Raw genomic sequence first — 24204 nt, 5'->3', positions numbered from 1 at the left:
TTTTGTCTAGATTGTTTGGAATATATATTGTCTATTTTTGAGTTTTATTTGCAGACGTAATAGATATCTGATAAATATTGACTGATCAATTGAAGACAGGATATGTGAGTATTTTGAAAAGAAAAAAATATACAAAAACATTGTGATACAAAGAAACTTAATCTGTCTTGGGATCACAACTGCATCCCTAAAGGCCGTGGTGGTGATGCCTCAAACAGTGCATTATTCACAGGGGATGCCCCACGTAACTTTGTTGAATGAATGAGCTTATGTTGTTGAAAATAGTCGTTGTGTTTGGAGGCAGAGCTCCCCGCTGGCTGCCTCCCTGCCTTCTTCCCTCCCTCCCATTGCATGTGGCTCTTCCTGTGAAGCGGAGAAACTGCAGCATGGTGCCTTCTGTGTGTCTCTCTGGTCTTCTCTCTTCATTGTTTGTCGTAGCTACGTTTGTCATTCTGACTTTCCCTCAGTTTTGATTTAGAGGAGAGACAGAACAAGTTGCAGTTGTAGCTGAAAATTAGGCTAGCCAGAAAACATAATACTAAAATGACATTGTAATTTTCAACCTCTACTTTTATGAGTTTGCAGCTTTCTGAGTCTAGCACGAGCTATATTTGAAATGGAATGTTAATTCTTTGGTCATCTTTCTTGGCTCTGGTTTCTGTGGCTTATATTATATTGTGCTGACTTGGGGGATTCTTTGGATTTGTGGAGTGATTGTTGCAGTAATGAAAAATAGGGATCACTGGTGGAAGTTAAGACTGTATGTATAAAAAGCTCCCAAAACTATTTAATTCTATAGGAAAAAAAATCTGTCTAACTATATTTTGAGGTTTGCCACCCAAATAATAGCTGGTTATCTACCTAATACCTGAGTCCCCCCCATTGTAATATTCTTTCTGTGACTTCTTTACAAGCCCTTTATAATTCTGGAGGTTCTCTGGTGCTCAGTGTGGTATTAGTACACAGGTGGTGATGGATCAGTGAGGTGGTGAATGACTCATAAAAAAGGAAAACCAAAGATTCCCAGGACAACTCTGAACTAGGAAAAAAAAAAAAAAATGTTAGACAAATAGGAATCTCATTGTTGTGAGATCTACTGATAAAAGTCTATGGGATTAAGGAAACACCAACCACAGTTCCTTTATTTACAAGTAATAAATATTTATAACTTAATTTTTGATCACATGCTATATGCCAACCAATGTGGTAGGCATCTCAGTTCAAGACCACTTCAAGTTTTCATTTAAACTAGCAAAAATCAGTGAATTAGGGAGACAGGGTTAATAGTATGACCCAATCAAAATAAAATAATAATAGCTGTAACAATTATAATTAATATATATATTAATTGATTTGTCTACAGTGAATGTTGTTGATTCCATTTTACAGAACACAGCCATAGTCACACAGCTACAAAGTAAAGGGAAACAAGTATATCTTGTTGTGTTTGACTTTAAAACTCATTCTCTTTTTATTAAAACCTCTAATTAATATATTGGTAAATACTATTGAATGGACTGATTTAAAAATAGGAGGAACAGAAGAATGTGAAGACAGATTTTAAATATTTGGGCTTTATAAATATAATTAATTAAAATATGTGCAATATTCTATTTTTACTGACTTCAATTGTTTCACCATTTTCTCTTCTGATTCTCTCCTAACTGCAAGTGGGTTAAATCCAGCAACCATTTGGGTGATTTAAATAAACTTCAGAATTCAAGAGTTTTAAAAATATATTGTTTCATTTAAATGACCAAAGAAGTAGGCATATGGAGAAATACATGCATGTCTATCATGGTCCCATGGAAATAGCTTCTATGTAATAATTATAACTTAGCCTAGTTCTCAGTTTTATATAGTGTCAAGGATAATTTATGAACTAATTACATCCCTATTATATTTATCATACTCAATTATTTTCTTTTTGGAGTAAAGCCTGTAGTGAGAGGGAGGAGTAAAGCTGATCTTCATGGTGCCCGTCTGCTAATTTTGAGGCACTTATCAAGATAATTCTATGTAATTCAACTTAGCTAACAAACTAGCCTCAGCTTTCTAATTCCCGTTAACTGTAGAAATCTGACATTCGATTTACATTTCTATTCTCTTTTTCAAAAATCTCTGTATTGAGGTATAATAGACAAACAAAAAGCTGTAAATATTTAATACATACAACTTGGTGAGTTTGGAGCTAAGTATATACCCATGAAACCATTACCACAGTCAAGGATATAAATTTATCTATTACCTCCAAAATTTTCCTCCCACCCCCTTATTATTTTTTATATTGATTTTTCTTTTGTGGTAAGGGAACTTAATGAAAGATTTACTCTCTTAGCTAATTTTAATCTATTCTCCTTATAAAGCTCCTCAAATCAAATGGATAAGTGTTATCAGTTGTCAATGAGTCATAGTATTTGATTTAAAAACATTTTTTTCTTTAAAATTTTTGTTTCTTTTTTTTTTAGAGTATTCAATTTTAATTTTAGATGGTAATAAATTGATGCTTTATGGTTTTACTATTCAGATGTAAAGACATCATACAGGCTTTTTGTCATCTCTTGGGTTCAGTTAGTCTCCATTCTCCCTTCTGAATATTAACTGATGGAACGTTAACGTAGACGCCAAATGCAAATCAAAGTAAAGTGCTGGTTTAGGCTGTCTAGTATAAGCCAGCTCTGAGAATGGTTGTGGTTTATTCCTACTTCTCCACCCCACCCCCTGCCCTCCTTCCCAGTCTGAACCTTGGGGCCTGTCTGAGGGAGAGAGATACCTTTAGAGCAAACCCTGAGAGCACACTTGCCCATCCAGCGTGGGAGACAGAGCACCAGAGAGAGGTAGGTTTCCATGCAGGTGCTGGCCTCTGCCTCCGCTGTGCTAACCAGATGGAAGCAGGAGAAGAACTATAGACTGTGTCCTGCATGAGGGCTTGCAGGTCTGAGAGAGAAGAGGCAGGGCCGCATACAACCAGAAACCCTTAAATGTGACCATATGTGGAGGAGCAAATGAAGGGGGTGGAGAGAGGGAGCACTCTCCTGGGAATGGAGTAGAAGTCACTTTACCCACAAGGAGCAAAGGTACACATGTTCTCATTGTTCCTGGAGTTTTATTTCTTTAAGCCAGTCGGCCTAACAATTTTAAGTAGACCAAGGCTACTTCTCAGGGGAGGAGACCAGACAATTACTGGTATTAGTTCAGTTCTGTTCTCACCTTTGGGAAACTACTCCCTCAATACCAATTACTGTTACTTTACATATCCTCCTAGGTGGTGGTGAGCAGTTGAGTTTTGGCTGCAAAAAGGCACTGAAATGCATTCAAGTAAGACTTTAGTTCAATTACCAAGGCCTTGCTAAAAATTCACCCCCCTGCAGCCTATCTTTATCTCATCTTTACTCACCTATGGTCTCATTGTCCAAGATGGCTTACTCATGCAGGCAAAAAACTGAATGTCCAAAACAACAATGAAACTATATAAGTTGGAAGAGAGAACATTGGAGCTAAAGTGTTCTAAAGTCTTTCTAAAGGGTCAAGATATTATACAATTTTAAGAATTTTAAGTTAAATAAGTATGAAAAAGTTTCACAGCTAACCACTAGAAAAATAGTATATAAACTCCAAACCAATAGAGAGTACAGTAGGCAGAATCATGGCTGCTCAAAGATGTCCGTGTTCAAATCTCTGGAACCTATGAATATGGTCAGGCCATTCAAGATGGCTGTTCTCTCGCTCTCTGTAGATCCCCTGATTGACTAGGCCCTGCTTCACTCACATGACTATCCAGTTCTCTTAATTGTAAGGGTTGTTAATTAGCCCCTGGTAACTAATGAGCCCACCTGACATCAATTCCCCCCTGTAAATGGTAGCCTCCCTCCGTCCTGAGTAGCTAAGACTGCTGCTACAGCCTGCCTACAGTTTGCCGCACACCGTGGGGGTGTTGCTCCAGGACCTTGCTTCAGACATGTAAGCTCCTCCATCAATTAAACCATTGAGGTCTCTTTTGCTGCTCTCTGGGCTCTTTCTTCTCTCTCGAGGCTGGGCATCTGCAAGGCTTGCAAGCCTGCGGGTGCAGCCCAACAGTTACCTTACATGGCAAAGAGACTTTGCAGATTTAAGATTACAGGCCTTGAGATGGGGAAATTATTCTGCATCATTCCTGTGGGTGCGATCTAATCACAGGAATCCATAAAACCAGAGAACCTTTCTGGCTGCAGAGAACCAGAGAGATGCCAGTGTGAGAAGGACCCAGTCTCCATTGCTAGATTTGAAGGTGGAAGGAGACCACAGCCAAGGAATGGGTGGCCTTAGCCATCTTTCTCAAGAATGGATTTGATTGATAATGTATTTTTGGTTGATATCTTTTTGTCATTGCTTTACTTTCAGCCTTGTTAAGTTATATTGTAGATATATCTCTTGTAAACAGCATGCAGCTCTTTAAAAAAAAATCAGTCTGAAAACCTCTAGATTTTCACTGGTAAGACTAGTACATGTACATTTACATATGCTGTATTAGTATTTTTGTACATATTTCAACTATTTTACTGCTTTCCTGCTTTTCTATTTTTTTCTTCTTGCAATTCTTTTGTTGAGGTGTTTTTCCTCCCCAGTTTTTTTTTCTCTGTAGTCTTTTATTGAAGACATAACAAATTACCACAAAGTCAGCTGCTTAAACAATACAAATTTATTATCTTAGTTTTATATATCAGAAGTCCAACACAGATTTCATCAGGCTGAGATCAAGGTGTTGGTAGGGAAGGCTACATTTCTTTGTGGAGGCTTTAGGGGAGAATCCATCTCCCTGCCTGTTCCAGCTCTTGAGGCCTCAAGGAAAGAGAAGCCTGGCTGTCTGAACCGACCCACTAGCCGAATGCAGCAGTGTGACCCATCCCAGGTGAAACCACTCCCCAGCCAACCTACATGACCTGGAGAAGTTGTTTGTAGTTTTAAGCCACTACATTTTGGGGTGGTTTGTTATGCAGCAACAGATAACAGCGGCACTATTAATATATTTTCGTGGCGCTTTACTTTCTTTGTGTGCTATCTTCACTTTTAAATAATACATATGATTCCTAAGGCCTATCTTATTTTTCCTCCAAAATGCATTTTAACTATTATCTACTGAACAATTAAGCCGTGAAGAGGTGACAGAGGAACTTGCTTGGAGTAATTAATCACAGTAATCAATGCTTTGTCTCCTGTAGGCATTTAAAGAGAAAATGAAACTGCATTTTTTTTTCGTATTGCTTGTTGTTCACTGCCGATGTGTTTTATATTTTCTTTAAGAGCTTTGGTTCTTGAAGACGTTTCCAGAGTTTTAGCATAAACAATCATGGGTTAGTTTGGCTTTATAATATTTTAAACAATGTGAGCTAAAAAAGTGACAAGTTTTAACTGTATCTTTGAAGCCATATAAAATGCTAGAGGTGACTCACTTGCTTCAGAATAAAAAGTCCGTTTATCACAAGCCCTATCGAACTAAAATGAACAACTTTTGTTATTTAAAAGTTTTAAAAGCCAGCCGTAAGTTATATCCAGTTGTAAGTAAGGATATTTGTATCATTATATCCTTAGCTAAGTTTGTCTCATTGGCGAAAAAAGCCTACTTTGAAAAAGCCTACCAGTCTCCTTTTATGGATTCCTTGAGTTAATGCCAATGTGTCAGAACAATTGAAAATAAAGGGAAAGTGACAGCAATTTTTTATCTTATTTTGTGTGCCAGATAAACTGAATTACTCCAGCTAATCTGATTTTACCTTGCGTTTGCAAATGTTGGTCTTGAGGATTTGTGATTATGCTCCCTTTTGCTAATATTAATAGCGACATTATTTGTGGTGTGGTGTGGAAGGAGCACAGACCCAAGAGTCGAGTGAGTTGGGTGTTCTGTCCTGAGGAGGCCACAGACCAGCTGTGTGATCTTTGGAGCGTTACCTCTCTGGGCCTTGTTTCCTTGTTAGTAAACTGAGGAAATTCAGGTGATCTCCATCTCTCAAAATCCATTAATTCTGTGGCTTCAGAGGGGAGAATGCATAGCTCTGGTGCGTCCTCTAAGAGGAAAGTGTGATTTTAAAAGTTAGCAGGGTGTTTGCTAGCCATATACATCTTCAGGTAAGAAGACATTTAGTTCTTTGTATATCATTCATGCTATGAATAAAGTGTTAATAGAAGAATTTATATTATTTCCAAATCAATGCTGAACTGACTGCGTGGCATACACACGTTAAAGTCTAAGAGACCAAAAATCAAGCTAATATGTTTAATGCAACTCTTTAGAGAATTGTTGTCTTTTATAAAGTGTATGCTAAGAAATAGAAATCTTAAACACCTGTGTTTTATAACGTGGACATATTTAAAATGAGTCTTAACTTTTTTTCCCTCTAAGCTTTTACGATTTTTCTAGATTGGTTACCTAATTTTTATTTCCTTGTGAAAGAATAGTAAACTTCCATTGTGTAAGTTTTTAAGAGACCATTAATACACTTGTGTTTATAATTCACTTTGATGTTTGATCTAGGATTTTTAAGGAAATTACCACTGCTTGGGAATTATAAGTAAAAACTGCCAAACTATTTTTATCTTTAAATTTATTCTTTATTTCTTTATAGAACATTAGCCCTGATTAAACCAGATGCAGTATCAAAAGCAGGAGAAATCATTGAAATAATAAGCAAAGCTGGATTTACTCTAACCAAACTCAAAATGATGACACTTTCAAGGTAAATTTTTTGAGCATTCTCAGTTATGTAATGTCTGGTTCCTTTTTTTAAAAAAAAAATCATCTATCTTTCATGTCATTGTTTAAAAACTTCCACAGAATGACAAAGAATAGTATAGTAATCTTATTAGAATGAGGAAATGGAAGACAAAAGGTAAGCAGATGCATAAAGGATGATTGAACTCTCAGCAAATAGGAGTTGTCAGGTTATACTATTAACTATGTATTAGACATGAACTCTTCATTGTCTTTCATAACCCCATCTGCTTTTATAACACCAGTGTTTCATAACTGTAATCTCTTCTTTTGTACAATGTAACACATTGTATAAAAAGTGTAGAAGAAATGAATATTAGATTATTTCTATTTGACAAGGGAATGTTACTGTTGAGATTTTCAAAAGTCATGTGTTTGGAAATGTTTTAGTTCCTTCCAATATATATATAATTGGCAGATATACCTATTTACTGCTCTGCAAAGCAAGCCATTCTATCTGACCAGATATTTTCTAAGTTATTTAATGAAAATAAGACTTAGTGTTAGGTAGGGACATTAATGTAGCTGTTAGGCAGGGCTCGACCCAGCAGTTTTCTTAGGGTACTTCGCTGATTTGTGTGTGTTTGTTTGCTTAGGTGTCTTCTCACTGATGTTCCTGGCTCTTTATCCCACAGGATGGTTGCTTTTTTGTCTCTGTGAGAACAGGGACGATGGAGAGCAGTAGAGAGTCAGCGTAGCTTTGATAAGTCTGATCCCTAGAAACCTTAACAAAACATTCTCATTTTTACCCCAGTAATGACATAATTTGAATTTTTCCCCTATGTAAGATCTCCCAGTTTACATATATTCTAAAAAGGCAGGCGTCTTCCATTTCAGAGCACAGAATCTAGAGCCAGATTGCTTGTAACTGCACTGCTTACTAGGTTGTGACTCTGGACAACTTACCTCTGTGCTTCAGTTTCTTCATCTGCAAAACGGAGGTTATAACATCACCTGTATCATGAAGTTGTTATGAGGGTTATGTGAGTTTAATAAAAGTAAAGTGCTTTGAAAAACCGTGGCACATAGTAGGTGTATATAGGTGTTAGCTATTAGTGGTAGTAGTGTAGTACTAGTGATATCACTATTATTTACTAGAAACCAAGGTCATGATCTTTTATGAACGTAGTTGCATTTGTCCCATTTCTGTCTGTATCGAGAACGCTTGCCCTCACAGCAGGCTATGGGACTGAATTCTGGAGAGATGACTGAATACTTTTAGTGAGATTAAAACTTTTTTATGTCTCTACACTTCCAGTGTTTGATAATTTGGTGTCAAACTTTCCACAATAAAGTTGCCCAAGAAAACTTAACAGCTTTCTAAATTGTTAATAGCACCTCATACCTCTCTATTAATATGACTGTCAAGTCTTGGATTTTACCCAACTTAAAAGCTAGTAAGTTAGTCTGTCACTCTCTCAGGGATGCTAGCAGAAGACGTGAGACTTCTGAGTCAGAGACAGAGGGCTTGAGTATGGCTCAGTAAACAGCATGAACACCATGTTTCTGTTGGTTCCCTTTGCTTTCATGTCCCGTGGGAATAACATGATAAGGGCCCGGGTGGATGTTGTACACACAGTTGATTGCATCACCCCTGAGGAGCGCTGAACTTAGGTTACCCACTGTTTCATTAACGAGCAGTAAACAAGCCTGCTCTTTGTACTGAAGAGACATGACCTCATCCCTCAAAGTTGCTCATTATAAACATAACTCCAAGAAATGGCTAGGATAAAGAGTAGCTGGGGCCTCGCATTCTTGGCATACCCAATAAGACACATTAGGAGTGGCAGAGACCCATGGAGGAGTATCTCCCAATGCTTAAATCTTTTCTAAACTTATTTGTTCAAATGTCAGTTCCTCCCTCATGACAGTATCTGAAAGGCAGAAGCTGAGTTCCATCTAACTTTGTACTTCTAGTTCTTGGATCAGTGCCTGATTCAAAGTAGGCACTAAGTAAGTATTTCGTAAAAGAATTAATAGATCTTTGTGACAACGGTGAGTTTCTTTATAAAAACACAACAAAACATAACAAAATAACAACAAAGAGACTCCTCTAGGTGGTGATGCACTTGTTAATCTTTCTCTCCATCTAAACTTTTTAAGGGAGAAATTAAATAAGAATGATGAGAAAAAAATTCATGAACTCTCATCTTGGTTTCAGTTATAGATTTTCAGTGGAAATAACTATGGGGTCAGTGACATATGAGAAGAAAGCAATAAGATACTTTCAGTAATTAATATTTTTCTTTTCACTGATATTAAACATTATGATTTTTCTTAGTGGTTCATTTGTGTTAAAGTTTAGAATTGGTCATATTAGTAGTCTCGCTGCTAACTCTTCTAAAATACTCCCCACTTGAGGTTTTTTAGACACTCAGTTTTACCTCATTTTAGGCTGCAATACAGAATATCCATATCATTTTTATGAATTCTTTTCCTTACCCGCTAGAATTTTTTTTTTTTCTGAAGTTGGTAATAGTAAGGTCATAAGCAATCAGAGATTTGGGTTCAGATCTCCCTGTCCTTCTTCCCTTACCAGCACTTTGACCTGCACAAGTTATGTAATCATGCTGAACTTCATTATTTTCAGATGTAAAATGAAGATGGTCATACCTATTTCAATATATTGTTATGAGGAATAATAAAATTTAATGTTGGGCATATAATAGCCTCTAGAAAAATGAGTTTTCTTCCCCTTCCATTTCTTGGGATGAATTTCACTTTCTATACTTGCATAGTATACTTTCATAATCTTTTCATGGCCAAAGAGAATATTTTAGTACACTTGGTTTGAATAAAAGTATATCCTGATATAGCTTATTAAGTGAATTCATTTTGTAATGGGCCTATAAGATCTTAAAGCATTGCATACTAAATTATCAAGCCTGAAAGGTTAATCTTTTGTTAGGGGATACTTTAATTGGCTATTTTAAAAAGTTGATGTTGACATATATTTGTCATATACAGTGAATTCAGTTTAAAGCCTTTGAGAAAACTGTACAAGTTTGAGACACTTGGTTTGATTAACCGAAAAGTCTAAATAACTTTTTAAATCAGTGTAAAAGTCCATTATCCTTTCATTGTTTCTATAGTTGTGGGACTATAAATTTAAAAGTAAATCCCGATTGCCCTTAATAAATTCAGATTTCTGAATATCTCCATATTATCCCTTTTTTGGGGGGATGTAAGTTCAAGGGTTCATTTATAATACATTAAAAACCAATAAAAATACATTGATATGCATAATTTGTCAAGCAGTTTTTAAAAACACAAATATATAGTCTTTCTTTTAGAGCGATCTAAGGAAGAAAACTATAACTATTACATTAAAATTCTAGCCTAACCTCTCAAGTTTAAAGCCTGTAGAAGGAGGTAACAAATTTTGAATTTGAAGATGGCTTTGCATTTTTTGATGTAACTTATTTGAACTTTAAAGAACAAATAATTTTTATTGGTCATATGTTAAACTTTGGTTTTAGAATGTTAAAGATGCTAGTGAAAAGGAAGATAGTAGATTTGAACATGAGTAATAAAGTAAGTATTGCCTCTTTTGTTCATTTTAATTTTACATCTTAGCATAGATATCCATACTAGCAAAAATTTGAAAAGAGGGGAGATTTGAGCAGAATGTTTGGTGAAAAGTCCTTAACTCACATACGGATCACATAGAGAATTTCATTATTTTATTAATGTAAGTTAAAATAATTTCCTTACATAATTCTTAACTATTGTCATTTTGATTATTTTATAGGAAAGAAGCAACAGATTTTCATATAGATCATCAGTCAAGGCCCTTTTTAAAGTAGGTACTGAAATTGGGGCTCATGGGATATAATGGAGGATATCGTGGAAAACTAAAGAGTTATAATTTTACAATTCAAAAATTTGTTACATGAGAATAATTTGTCAAAAAATCCTTAGCAACATCTTGCAACTGCAGAGAGCTTTTTTTCTAAGAATTGTTTTTTTCTCTCCTTTTATTAATTGAAAATTCTCTTATCATTAAATAAACATATTAAACTTTAATCAGAAGCAAATAAAATGCTTTGTTTAAATTATAAGGAGCATAGCTTTCTTTTTAGATTTCAGTAGATTAAAAATAGAGAGATAATTACATTTTATGTTGAATATCTATTGTGTTTTAAACTCTTATTTTAGCATTCTCAATGTATATAAAACATTGTTCAAAGAACCTTTATACGTTAACTAAGTTGTTTGATATACGTTTTGTTCTTTGAAATATAGCGACAGATATGTTAGAAACTGAAACTATGTTCTAAATATTTGGGTTGTATTTAAAGTTAAGTGAATATTGTGCACCTCATATTGCTATTGACAAAGGAGGAATGCTCACTTTTCTAATAAAGAAGGATTAGCCAAGCTGCTGCAATAGAAATGCTATTTGGTGTCCTGTACAGAATAGTGCCTTAATAAAGAAAATTTTTACATAAGAAAATCATTATGGTATCGATTATTTTAAACCAAGCATTATAAAAATGTTCTCAAACCTTGTGTAGAATAGGCATCTACAATTGTCTTGGAAATTATTCTTTGTTATAGTCTTCGTATGTGTTTATAGTAGTACAGCTTCTAGTGTAATGTTTTGTATGTCACTAGACCAACTCAATGCTTATTGACTGAAAATTCATTGTCATTCTTTGAATTCTAATAGATCTACACAAAAATAATTAAGTAAATTCTTACTGCAAATATATTACAATACATCACTCATCACTTTCTCTATTGCGATTTCATTTGACTGCAATGGTAAACCATGTGAAAATATAAAGATTCTTCTGTACCTTTCAGAGCAATGCAGAAAGCATAGATCAAAAATATGCATTTTAAGTCAATGAAATAGTCTTAGTTCAATGAAAGACTGATTTTTCTGCTAACAGTAATTGACAGCACTAGTGATTTGTAGAGACTCGGGCCACTGTAAGGCACTCAATTTATGAAAATTTTATCTTGCCCATGTAAAATTCACTATGTCCAGTAGTTCTGAGATCATGATCATGAGTATGTGTTGAAATACTCAAATTGTAATATATCCTTGTTGTTAAGAGAGGTACCTAGGTTGATAGAAAAATGAAGCAAATCAATCTTTCACCTGTTTCACAGTGAGCTGATCCAGTTTATCACCAGTGGTCCCGTAATTGCCATGGAGATTTTAAGAGACGATGCTATATGTGAATGGAAAAGACTTCTTGGACCTGCAAACTCTGGACTGGCGCGTACAGATGCTCCTGGAAGCATTAGAGCCCTCTTTGGAACAGATGGCATAAGAAATGCAGCTCATGGCCCTGATTCTTTCGCTTGTGCTGCCAGAGTAAGGTGTTTTTAAACTACTTTAATTCTGTTTTGGTTTTGTTAAATGTTTGATGTCAGAGTAAAGCCTTTTGTCACTGCTGACTTAGGGTGGATTTATACAGGTGGTCAGGCAGTAGAGAAAACCTTTGACCTTTTGCCTAGGATTAACAGTGTTTCAGTGATATGTCTCCTTTGAGAACTGGTAACCTGGTCATGGTCAGAATAAGTTTTCTCCAATTAAAATACTTATTGTCCCATTTTGTTCCAAAGATTTAAATTACTGAGGCTCATCAGTGTATGACTTATTCATCTAAGAATACCAGTTTAAGCCCCTGTGCTTAACCACCACTGTCCACTGAGTATGCTGAAAGTAGTGGCCTACCTTGTTTTCAATATTATAGTCTTTCAGAATATGAAAGTAATGAAAATACTTTTCAGAGAATTTGGAAACTAAGGAAAAGAAAATTTGTCATCAGAAATCCTGCCAGCAATGTTTATAGTTTACCTATTATGTTATATTCCTTCCAAGTCATTCCCATTGATCATTTATATAATTTAAATAGTAAACATCATTTTTACATGGGTTTAATTTTAATTTGATTTTTCTTACTTAATATTATATCATAATATTTTACATGTTACCAGATTACGGTCATAAGAGTGAATTTTACTGGCTGTGGAATAGTGTCTTGCATGGATAAAACATTTAGTTCAGCATTTCCTTACCTTTGGACATTTTGTTAGGTTCTAATTCTTTTCATATTTGTAAATAAGGGTGCATTGATCATGTGATTTCATATTTCATTAATATTTTGGATTATTTTCTGAGGACAGATTTCATATTTGATATTAGGAGAATAAATAGAGTTCAGTGTTTTTTAAAATATCTTAATCTGGGTCCTTTACAAAAGTGATATTTAAAATTACTGTGTGAAATCTTTAGAGAAACTTGTAACTGGCAATCATTTAGTAATACTGTTATTATGGTATTTAAGATATGAATGTAAATTAGTCAAATGGTTTAGTGAGATTCCCATGGGGTCTTGTCAGGGTAAAATTTATGAAACGGTGCAACTATATACTTAACAATTTGTTGTATAAAATACAGTACAAAAAACTATATATTTAAAGCTTATCAAATTGAGTGTGAGTTTTATTTTTGGGAAAGTTACATTATCTTTATACTTCCTGGCTAGGTCATTTAAGGCCATGTAAAAGGCTAAGAGTAATAGCAGGGAACCTTGGAAAGAGAAAAGCTTTATGCAAAATATTTAAAGCACCTGAAATCACAGAGGAATATGAATTTTTTTGTGTGACTTTACATTTGTTGTTTAAAGTCTGAATTAGTTGCCATATAACAATGGCCCTAGTAACAGTGCTCTTGCAAATATTACCTTGGAATAATATGTGGGACAGATACGACAACCTGTACAGGGAGAAAGAGAAAGCAAAGGCATGGGATTACTCACTTTCACTAAGATACATTTAAGTGACAATCTTTATATTCTTTGCCTTAAATACATATTCAGCATATGTAAATGAGTACTTGAAAAACTTGTGTTTACATTTTTAAAAACTGAGCAAAAAAGAAAATTAGAGAAGTTGAGACAAAAATAATTGGTCAAATAATTGGTTAAACTAGAGGTAAAACAATTTAGCATTGCTTTTTTTTTAACATCTTTACTGGAGTATAATTGCTTTACAATGGTGTGTTAGTTTCTGCTTTATAACAAAGTGAATCAGCTATACATATACATATATCCCCATATCTCCTCCCTCTTGCGTCTCACTCCCATCCTCCCTATCTCACCCCTCTAGGTGGTCACAAAGCACCGAGCTGATCTCCCTGTGCTATGCTGCTGCTTCCCACTAGCAATCTATTTTACATTTGGTAGTATACGTAAGTCCATGCCACTCTCTCACTTCCTCTCAGCTTACCCATCCCCCTCCCCATGTCCTCAAGTCCATTCTCTACGTCTGTGTTTTTATTCCTGTCCTGCCCCTAGGTTCTTCAGAACAATTTTTTTTTTTTTTAGATTGCATATATATGTGTTAGCATATGGTATTTGTTTTTCTCTTTCTGACTTACTTCACTCTGTATGGCAGACTCTAGGTCCATCCACCTCACTACAAATAACTCAATTTCGTTTCTTTTTATGGCTGAGTAATATTCCATTATACATATGTGCCATATCTTCTTTATCCACTCATCTGTCAATGGACACTTAGGTTGCTTCTGTGTCCTGGCTATTGTAAATAGAGCTGCAATGAACATTGTGGCATGACTCTTTTTGAATTATGGTTTTCTCAGGGTATATGCCCAGTAGTGGGATTGCTGGGTCATATGGTAGTTCTATTTTTAGTTTTTTAAGGAACCTCCATATGTTCTCCATAGTGGCTGTATCAGTTTACATTCCCACCAACAGTGCAAGAGGTTTCCCTTTTCTCCACACCCTCTCCAGCATTTATTGTTTGTAGATTTTTTGATGATGGCCATTCTGAATGGTGTGAGGTGATACCTCATTGTAGTTTTGATTTGCATTTCTCTAAAGATTACAGATGTGGAGCATCCTTTCATGTGTTTGTTGGCAATCTGTTTATCTTCTTTGGAGAAATGTCTATTTAGGTCTTCTGCCCATTTTTGGATTGGGTTGTTTGTTTTTTTGATATTGAGCAGCATGGGCTGCTTGTAAATTTTGGAGATTAATCCTTTGTCAGTTACTTCATTTGCAAATATTTTCTCCCATTCTGAGGGTTGTCTTTTTGTCTTGTTTATGGTTTCCTTTGCTGTGCCAAAGTTTTAACTTTCATTAGGTCCCATTTGTTTATTTTTGTTTTTATTTCCATTTCTCTAGGAGGTGGGTCAAAAAGGATCTTGCTGTGATTTATGTCATAGAGTGTTCTGCCTGTTTTCCTCTAAGAGTTTGATAGTGTCTGGCCGTACATTTAGGGCTTTAATCCATTTTGAGTTTATTTTTGTGTATAGTGTTAGGGAGTGTTCTAATTTCATTCTTTTACATGTAGCTGTCCAGTTTTCCCAGCACCATTTATTGCAGAGGCTGTCTTTTCTACATTGTATATTCTTGCCTCCTTCATCAAAGATAAGGTGACCATATGTGTGTGGCTTTATCTCTGGGCTTTCTGTTCTGTTCCATTGGTCTATGTTTCTGTTTTTGTGCCAGTACCATACTGTCTTATGTACTGTAGCTTTGTAGTATAGCCTGAAGTCTGGGCACCTGATTCCTCCAGCTCCGTTTTTCTTTCTAAAGATTGCTTTGTCTATTTGGAGACTTTGGTGTTTCCATACAAATTGTGAAATTTTTTGTTGTAGTTCTGTGAAAAATGCCATTGGTAGTTTGATAGGGATGCACTGAATCTGTAGATTGCTTTGTGTAGTATAGTCATTTTCACAATGTTGATTCCTCCAATCAAAGAACATGGTATATCTCTCCATCTGTCTGTATCATCTTTGATTACTTTCATGAGTGTCTTATAGTTTTCTGCATATAGGTCTTTTGTCTCCTTAGGTAGGTTTATTCCTAGGTATTTTATTCTTTTTGTTGCAATGGTAAATGGGAGTGTTTCCTTAATTTCTCTTTTAGATTTTTCATCATTAGTGTATAGGAATTCAAGACATTTCTGTGCATTAATTTTGTATCCTGCTACTTTACCAGATTCATTGATTAGCTCTAGTAGTTTTCTGGTGGCATCTTTAGGATTCTCTATGTATAGTATATGTCATCTGCAAACAGTGACAGCTTTACTTCTTCTTTTCCGATTTGGATTCCTTTTACTTATTTTTCTTCTCTGATTGCTGTGGCTAAAACTTCCAAAACTATGTTGAATAATAGTGGTGAGAGTGGGCAACCTTGTCTTGTTCCTGATCTTAGTGAAAATGGTTTCAATTTTTCACAGTTGAGAATGATGTTGGCTGTGGGTTTGTTATCTATGGCCTTTATTATGTTTAGGTAGGTTCCCTCTATGCCTCCTTTCTGGAGGGTTTTTATCATAAATGGGTGTTGAATTTTGTCAAAAGCTTTTTCTGCATCTCTTGAGATGATCATATTGTTTTTCTCCTTCAGTTTGTTAAATATGATTTATCACATCGATTGATTTGCGTATACTGAAGAACCCTTGCATCCTGGGATAAACCCCACTTGATCATGGTGTATGATCCTTTTAATGTGCTGTTGGATTCTGTTTGCTAGTATTTTGTTGAGGATTTTTGCATCTGTGTTCATCAGTGATATTGACCTGTAGTTTTCTTTGTTTGTGACATCTTTGTCTGGTTTTGGTATCAGGGTGATGGTGGCCTCGTAGAATGAATTTTGGAGTGTTCCTCCCTCTGCTATATTTTGTAAGAGTTTGAGAAGGATAGTTGTTAGTTCTTCTCTAAATGTTTTATAGAATTTGCCTGTGAAGCCATCTGGTCCTGGGCTTTAGTTTGTTGGAAGATTTTTAATGACAGTCTCAATTTCAGTACTTGTGATGGTTCTGTTTATATTTTCTATTTCTTTCTGGTTCAGTCTCGGAAGGTTGTGCTTTTCTAAGAATTTTTCTATTTCATCCAGGTTTTCCATTTTATTGGCATAGGGTTGCTTGTAGTAATCTCTCATGATCCTTTGTATTTCTGCAGTGTCAGTTGTTACTTCTCCTTTTTCATTTCTAATTCTGTTGATTTGAGTCTTCTCCCTTTTTTACTTGTTGAGTCTGGCTAATGTTTTATCAATTTTGTTTATCTTCTCAAAGAACCAGCTTTAATTTTATTGATCTTTGCTTTTGTTTCCTTCATTTCTTTTTCATTTATTTCTGATGTGATCTTTATGATTTCTTTCCTTCTGTTAACTTTGGGGTTTTTTGGTTCTTCTTTCTCTAATTGCTTTAGGTGTAAAGTGAGGTTGTTTATTTGAGATGTTTCTTGTTTCTTGAGGTAGGATTGTCTTGCTATAAACTTCTGTCTTAGAACTGCTTTTGCTGCATCCCATAGGTTTTGGGTCCTCGTGTTTTCATTGTTATTTGTTTCTAGGTATTTTTTGATTTCCTCTTTGATTTCTTCAGTGAGCTCTTGGTTATTAAGTAGTGTATTGTTTAACTTCCATGTGTTTGTATTTTTTACAGATGTTTTCCTGTAATTGATAAGTAGTCTCATAGCATTGTGGTCGGAAAAGATACTTGATACAATTTCAATTTTCTTAAATTTACCAAGGTTTGATTTGTGACCCTAGATATGATCTATCCTGGAGAATGTTCCATGAGCACTTGAGAAGAAAGTGTATTCTGTTGTTTTTGGATGGAATGTCCTATAAATATCAACTAACTCCATCTTGTTTAATGTGTCATTTAATGCTTGTGTTTCCGTATTTATTTTCATTTTGGATGATCTGTCCATTGGTGAAAGTGGGATGTTAAAGTCCCCTACTATGATTGTGTTACTGTCGATTTCCCCTTTTATGGCTGTTAGCATTTGCCTTATGTATTGAGGTGCTTCTATGTTGGGCGCATAAATATTCACAATTGTTATATCTTCTTCTTGGATCGATCCCTTAATCATTATGTAGTGTCCTTCTTTGTCTCTTTTAATAGTCTTTATTTTAAAGTGTATTTTGTCTGATATGAGAATTGCTACTCCAGCTTTCTTTTGATTTCCATTTCCATGGAATATCTTTTTCCATTCCTTCACTTTCAGTCTGTATGTGTCCCTAGGTCTGAAGTGGGTCTCTTGTAGACAACATATATATGGGTCTTGTTTTGTTTCCATTCAGCCAGTCTTTGTCTTTTGGTTGGAGCATTTAGTCCATTTACAGTTAAGGTAGTTATTGATATGTATGTTCCTATTACCATTTTCTTAATTGTTTTGGGTTTGTTATTGTAGGTCTTTTCCTTCTCTTCTGTTTCCTGCCTAGAGAAGTTCCTTTAGCATTTGTTGTAAAGCTGGTTTGGTGGTGCTGAACTCTCTTAGCTTTTGCTTGTCTCTAAAGGTTTTAATTTTGCCGTCAAATCTGAATGAGATCCTTGCTGGGTAGAGTAATCTTGGTTGTAGGTTTTTCCTTTTCATCACTTTAAATGTGTCTTGCCACTCCCTTCTGGCTTGCAGAGTTTCTGCTGAAAGATCAGCTGTTAACCTTATGGGGATTCCCTTGTATGTTATTTGTTGTTTTTCCCTTGCTGCTTTTAATATTTTTTCTTTGTATTTATTTTTTGATAGTTTGATTAATATGTGTCTTGGTGTGTTTATCCTTGGATTTATCCTGTATGGGACTCTCTGCACTTCCTGAACTTGACTAACCATTTCTTTTTCCATATTAGGGAAGTTTTCATCTATAATCTCTTGAACTATTTTCCCAGTCCTTTTCTTTTTCTCTTCTTCTTCTGGGACTCCTGTAATTCGAGTGTTGGTGTGTTTAATGTTGTCCCAGAGGTCTCTAAGACTGTTCTCAATTCTTTTCATTCTTTTTTCTTTATTCTGCTCTGTGGTAGTTATTTCCAATATTTTATCTTCCAGGTCACTTATCTTTTCTTCTGCCTTAGTTATTCTGCTATTGCTTCCTTGTACAGAATTTTTAATTTCATTTATTGTGTTGTTCATCATTGTTTGTTTGCTCTTTAGTTCTTCTAGGTCCTTGTTAAACGTTTATTGTATTTTCTCCATTCTATTTCCCAGTTTTGGATCATCTTTTCTCTCATTAGTCTGAATTCTTTTTCAGATAGACTGCCTATTTCCTCTTCATTTGTTTGGTCTGCTTGGTTTTTACCTTTTTCCTTCATCTGCAGTGTGTCTCTCTGTCTTCTCATTTTGCTTATCTTACTGTGTTTGGGGTCTCCTTTTCTCAGGCTGCAGGTTTGTAGTTCCTGTTGTTTTTGGTGTCTGCCCCCATTGGCTAAGGTTAGTTTAGTGGGTTGTGTAGGTTTCCTGGTGGAGGGAACTAGTGCCTGTGTTCTGGTGTATGAGGCTGGATTTTGTCTCTCTGGTAGGCAGAACCACATCCGGTGGTGTGTTTTCGGGTGTCTGTGACCTTATTATGATTTTAGCCAGCCTCTCTGCTAATGGGTTGTGTTCTCTGTTGTGTTCCTGTCTTGCTAGCTGTTTGGCATAGGGTATCCAGCCCTGTAGCTTGCTGGTCGTTGAGTGGAGCTAGGTCTTAGCGTTGAGATGGAGGTCTCTGGGAGAGCTTTTGCCATTTGATATTATGTGGAGCCGGCAGGTCTCTGGTGGACCAATGTCCTGAACTTGGCTTTCCCACCTCAGAGGCACAGGCCTGACACCTGGCCGGAGCACCAAGACCCTGTCAGCCACACTGCTCAGAAGAAAAGGGAGAAAAACAGAAAGAAAGACAGAAAAAAATAATAAAGTAAAATAGTTATTAAAATAAAAAATAATTATGAAAAACAAAAAAAATTAAAAAATTAAAAATAATTAGTAAGAATTAAAAAAATTAATAAGTAATTTAAAAAGAAAGCAAAAAGAAAAGAAAGAACAGAGCACCCAAAGCAAAAAAGAAATCCACCAATGATAACAAGTGCTAAAAACTATACTAAAAAAAAAGAACAGACAGACAGAACCCTAGGACAAATGGTAAAAGCAAAGCTATACAGACAAAATCACACAAAAAAGTATACACATATACACTCACAAAAAGAGAAAAAGGAAAAATGTATATATATCTATATATAAAAAAAGCAGGAAGAGAGCAACCAAATCAATAAACAAATCTACCAATGATATTAAACTCTAAATACTAAACTATGATAAGCAGAAAACCAGAAACAAATTAGATGCAGAAAGCAAACCCCAAGTTCCACATGTAGATGTATTTCTAATGTATTTGTGGGGAGGAAGGTGATCTCCATGTCTTACTCCTCCGCCATCTTGAAGGTCTCCCCTCAAGCATAGCTTTTTACATCTGAAAGAAAGATGATAGAAAAAGTTCAGGACTTTGGAGTCAGTATGACCTGGATTTGAATCATGACTTTGCCACTTGCTAACTTGCAAGGGCTTGTTTCTTAACCTTTCTGAGTGTCTGTGTCTATATAAATTCTACATATGTTAAATAAAATGTTTCTGAATTTCAGTCATTCCAAACTATTTATTGAGAAGCTACTGTGAAAAAAGCAAAGTCCTGACTCATGGAGCTTATAGCTTTTCTGATGGGGGGGATGTCAGATAGTAAATAAATAGACCTATAACTCTGATGTCTATTAGTAATTGCTCTGAAGAAAATAAAGCAGGGGAAGGACATAGAAAAAGACCAGGATTGTGTGTGGAGTAGTGGTGTTGAATGCTATTAAATATAGCATATAGAAAGTCCTTATAATATCTGGTTTGAGGAGCAATCAGAAGGAAGTGAGGGAGAAATCCAAGCAAATGTCTGGGGGAAAGAGTGTTCCAGCAAGTAAGGGAACAATACATGCAAAAACTCTGAGGTGGGAACATATTTGCTATGTTCAAGGAACAGTGAGGAGGTGAGGCCAGTGATGCTGGGGCAGAAATGTGTTTCATGGAAATAGCTGGAGATTAGGTCACATATAGCCAGGGCCCAGGTCACATAAGGCCTTGTAGGATATCTAGGACTTTGAAATTCACTCTGAATGAGATAGGAGGTCGTGGAGGGTTCTGTGCAGAGGAGTGACATGATCTGTTTTTATTAGTTGCATTCTGACTGCTGTGTAAATAATAGGCCAGGCAGGGTAGGGGTACTTGAGTTGTGGGAAAAGTTGGAATGGGAGATCAGTTAGGAGGTTAGTGCAGTCATTAAACGGAGAGATGGTGGTGGCATGTCACATGGACCAAGGTGACAGATGTGGAGGTAGGTGGTTGGATTCTGGTTATATTCTAAAGGACTTCCTGATAGATTGGACAGGTGGAGAGGAATCAAGAATCACTGTGTTCTTTGTTTTTGCTTTTTGTTATTTATTTTTGGCTTGTGCAATTGAAGGATAAGGAAAAGGGTGGGATTGAACAGATTTATGGGAGACAGTGGAAATTTGAAGTCTGTTTTGGATGTTTTAAATATGAAATGTCTGTAAGTGGTAGATAGATATGGATGTGGAGTTTAGGGAGGAGGTTGGGCTGGAGGTTAAAATGTAGGAGACATCAGAATACAGGTAGCATTTAAAGCCATGGGACTTGAGGGCCTCAACAAGAGAGTGACAATAGGTAGAATAGTGACAATAGATAGTACTAGACCCCTCTCTAGTACTTAGGGGTCTGCCAAAGGGGAGAAAATCATCAAAGGAGACTGAAAAGGAGCAGTGGGAAGAAAACCAGGTGATGAAAGCATTCCAGGATGTAGGGATCAATTGTGTCAAATGCTGTTGGGTCAGGTAAGGTGAGGTCTGAGAATTAACCAGGGGGCTTGGTAACATGGAGGTGATTGGGGATTTTCATGAATAACCTTTGTGGAATGAAAGCCTAATTAGTTGTAAGTTTAAGAGGAAATGGAAGAGAAGTAAAGCCAGTGAATAAAGACATCTCTTTTGAGGAGTTTTGTTGCAAGGAAGCAGAGAAAGGGGAACTGTAGACGGGACACGCCCTTTCCAGTTTGCAACCCTCTACCATGCCTTCTTGTCACACCAGGTTTACTTCATTCACTCACTGATTACCTACCAGGGCCCTGTAGGTATCTGAGTTTTCACCTGTACCTTACACGTTCTCTGAGAACATGTAATCAAAGCATTTGGTACAGGACTACAAGCGGTAGTTGCTGTTACTGATCAAGAAGAGTGATAAGCAAAGGCAGCAATACGATAGAAAGATACTTGTCTAAGGAATGGAACATTTTAATTCTAAAGTGTCATTAACCCCAGAATCACTCAAGTATATACGCTACTATTTGAACATTTCCTCATCTTCCCGAGATCGTTTTTTTTTTTTTAATGAACACCAGTGTGGTACACTAACACATCCTATGATCTTTCAATTTTTAAATTCAGTAAAAAGTGAGTATTTACTTTGAGCTATTTGTTTTAGATGCTAAAGGACCTACATGGCTATGCAAGTTAGTTCTTTTCTTCAAATTTATAATTCATGGGGGGCAATTACCAAAATAACCACAACTTTGGAGGACTACAGTATACTGATTGGGGTGCATCAAAAGGGGCTCCTGGGGGAGGTAATATTTAAAGTGACCCTTTACACGTTGGTATGGTTCTTTGGGACAGAGGGCGTTGTAGGGAATAGAAATAATAGTAGTAAAAGCTTAGAAGCAGGAAAGCATATGTCTAAATAGTTTACTGATTAGTGTGGCCATCTTTGTAGCTAGTTCAAATTGCTAGGTGGTTATTTTAATGAACTATGTGCAAAGCAAATAGCACAGCCTGAATCTGGTTATAAAATAAGGTTCATGTGATTTGACTTTAGCACTATATGTAGTTAATTAGTTTTAACTAACTGTAGCGCTGATTCTTGAATACTAATCTGTTTCTATAAAGATTTCCTAATTTTTAATTGAATTTTACATATTTTAATGAAAAGTTTAAAATTGGACCTGTGTCTCATAAACTGATGCTTTGGGTAAAATAAGAACTTTATATTGATTTCTTCCTATATTCAAAATATGTTAAGACATTCTCAGCTTTAATCCTGAGACAGAATGATACATATCGTCATTGCTTTAATACTTCTTTATATGTTCTTTTAAGACTTAAAACAAGGTTCAGTTAGTCTTTGTAAAAAGCATTTTCAGAAAATTTGAGGAAAAGAATTTATGTTATGAAACTTCAAAAGTAATTGCATAGTTCTTCTCCTCTCACGTAAATATCCTAGGAGTTTGAGAAGAGCTTGTAACGGAGCAGGACCCTCTGGGGCCTTCCTGAGGCAGACACTTCCCCCATATCCTCTGCTTTAGCTCTTCTCTGAAGTACCTGGATAATAGTATCCTGTGCACATTTCCTGAGTTGTTTTACAGATGTGTAACAAGATTACATGTGCCAAAGTCATTTCTCTCTGTCTTTAGGAAATGGAGTTATTTTTTCCTTCAAGTGGAGTTTGTGGGCCAGCAAACACTGCTAAATTTACCAATTGTACTACTTGTTGCATTGTTAAGCCCCATGCCATCAGCGAAGGTAAGTGCTGTGTTGAATACAATATAGCCAATACATTTTGCTAATAGGAGCTTATTTTGTTAATGTTTGTTTTTTCTTGATACATTTTATATATAGAAATTAAAGTATAATTTTAATATTTCCATTCATGTTTTTTGAAGGCACATGAATAAAGGTGACATAATATGAGGGCAAAATCTATCTGAATCTATATCTTTCTCTTTGTATCTGAGAATTTCTAAAAGGTGTTCCTTGGGTTGCTGATTATGGTCATGCTCGTCCTGTTACTGGTCTTGATTCCTTGACTTTTACTCTGCCTCCTCTCCTCCCAACCACATAACTGTGATTCACTTAATTCACTTAAACAGCACTCCTAATCTAAAACAATATCTACCATATCTGCAGTATGCCCTTTCTGAGAAAGCTATAGAAACTTCTTTTGGTTCTCTGTATCTGAAACAAAGTTCTTTGACTGATATGTGTGTGTGTGTGTGTGTGTGTGTGTGTGAGTGAGAGAGAGAGATAGAGTTTGTACGTTTTTTCTTCATTTTCCTTCATCTGTTTTAGTCTGCTCAATGTGTTTTTGTCAGCCATCCCAAATCCTTTGGAAATGAGATGGGGAATAATTTAAAAGATCATCCTTAAAAAACTAGAATATACTAAATAATAGATGAATGAATGGATTTTTAAAAATTTCGTTTTCTAAATATTATATAGGTTTAAATAATTTTTAGTCTTTAAAGATTAAAACTATATTTCATATACCCATATTTGATATATGACAGTAGAGGCATATGAGTTAAAGTATAAGAAATTTTTGTTAAATCTAGTCAGATGGCAGAATACTTTATTTAAACTTTGACATTTCAAGGCATTTTTTCCTTTTTTTTTTTTAAACCTCAATTTTAGGGATGCTTTAAAACCATTCTGAAATGTGTAATTAACCCAATTCAGCTTAAATTGTGGTTACAATTAAATATAGTTTGAAGTTTCATGTTGAATTTATTATTAGCTTTACTTGGCCCCCTTTCAATTACTGGTTTATGTTTCTTTTTATGTAATGATCTGATTTCCTGGTATATTTAATTTCACCTGTGGTCTAGAAAAAG

At 35.5% G+C, this 24204-nt stretch overlaps 1 protein-coding gene across 2 annotated transcripts in view; it reads left to right on the top strand.

The window, feature by feature from the left end:
* NME7 (NME/NM23 family member 7) overlaps positions 1-24204 on the top strand; it is a 244646-nt gene that overhangs the window by 42353 nt on the left and 178089 nt on the right. For both annotated transcript variants that reach the window (XM_059935841.1, XM_059935832.1), the window contains 4 exons: positions 6600-6710; positions 10497-10547; positions 11867-12074; positions 23008-23116. In XM_059935841.1, coding sequence (XP_059791824.1) covers positions 6600-6710; positions 10497-10547; positions 11867-12074; positions 23008-23116 — 479 coding nt within the window. The remainder of the gene's footprint in view (positions 1-6599; positions 6711-10496; positions 10548-11866; positions 12075-23007; positions 23117-24204) is intronic.

Source organism: Balaenoptera ricei, chromosome 1, assembly GCF_028023285.1.
Source record: "Balaenoptera ricei isolate mBalRic1 chromosome 1, mBalRic1.hap2, whole genome shotgun sequence".
Taxonomy (NCBI): domain Eukaryota; kingdom Metazoa; phylum Chordata; class Mammalia; order Artiodactyla; family Balaenopteridae; genus Balaenoptera; species Balaenoptera ricei.
This window is presented reverse-complemented; position numbering and strand designations above follow the sequence as displayed.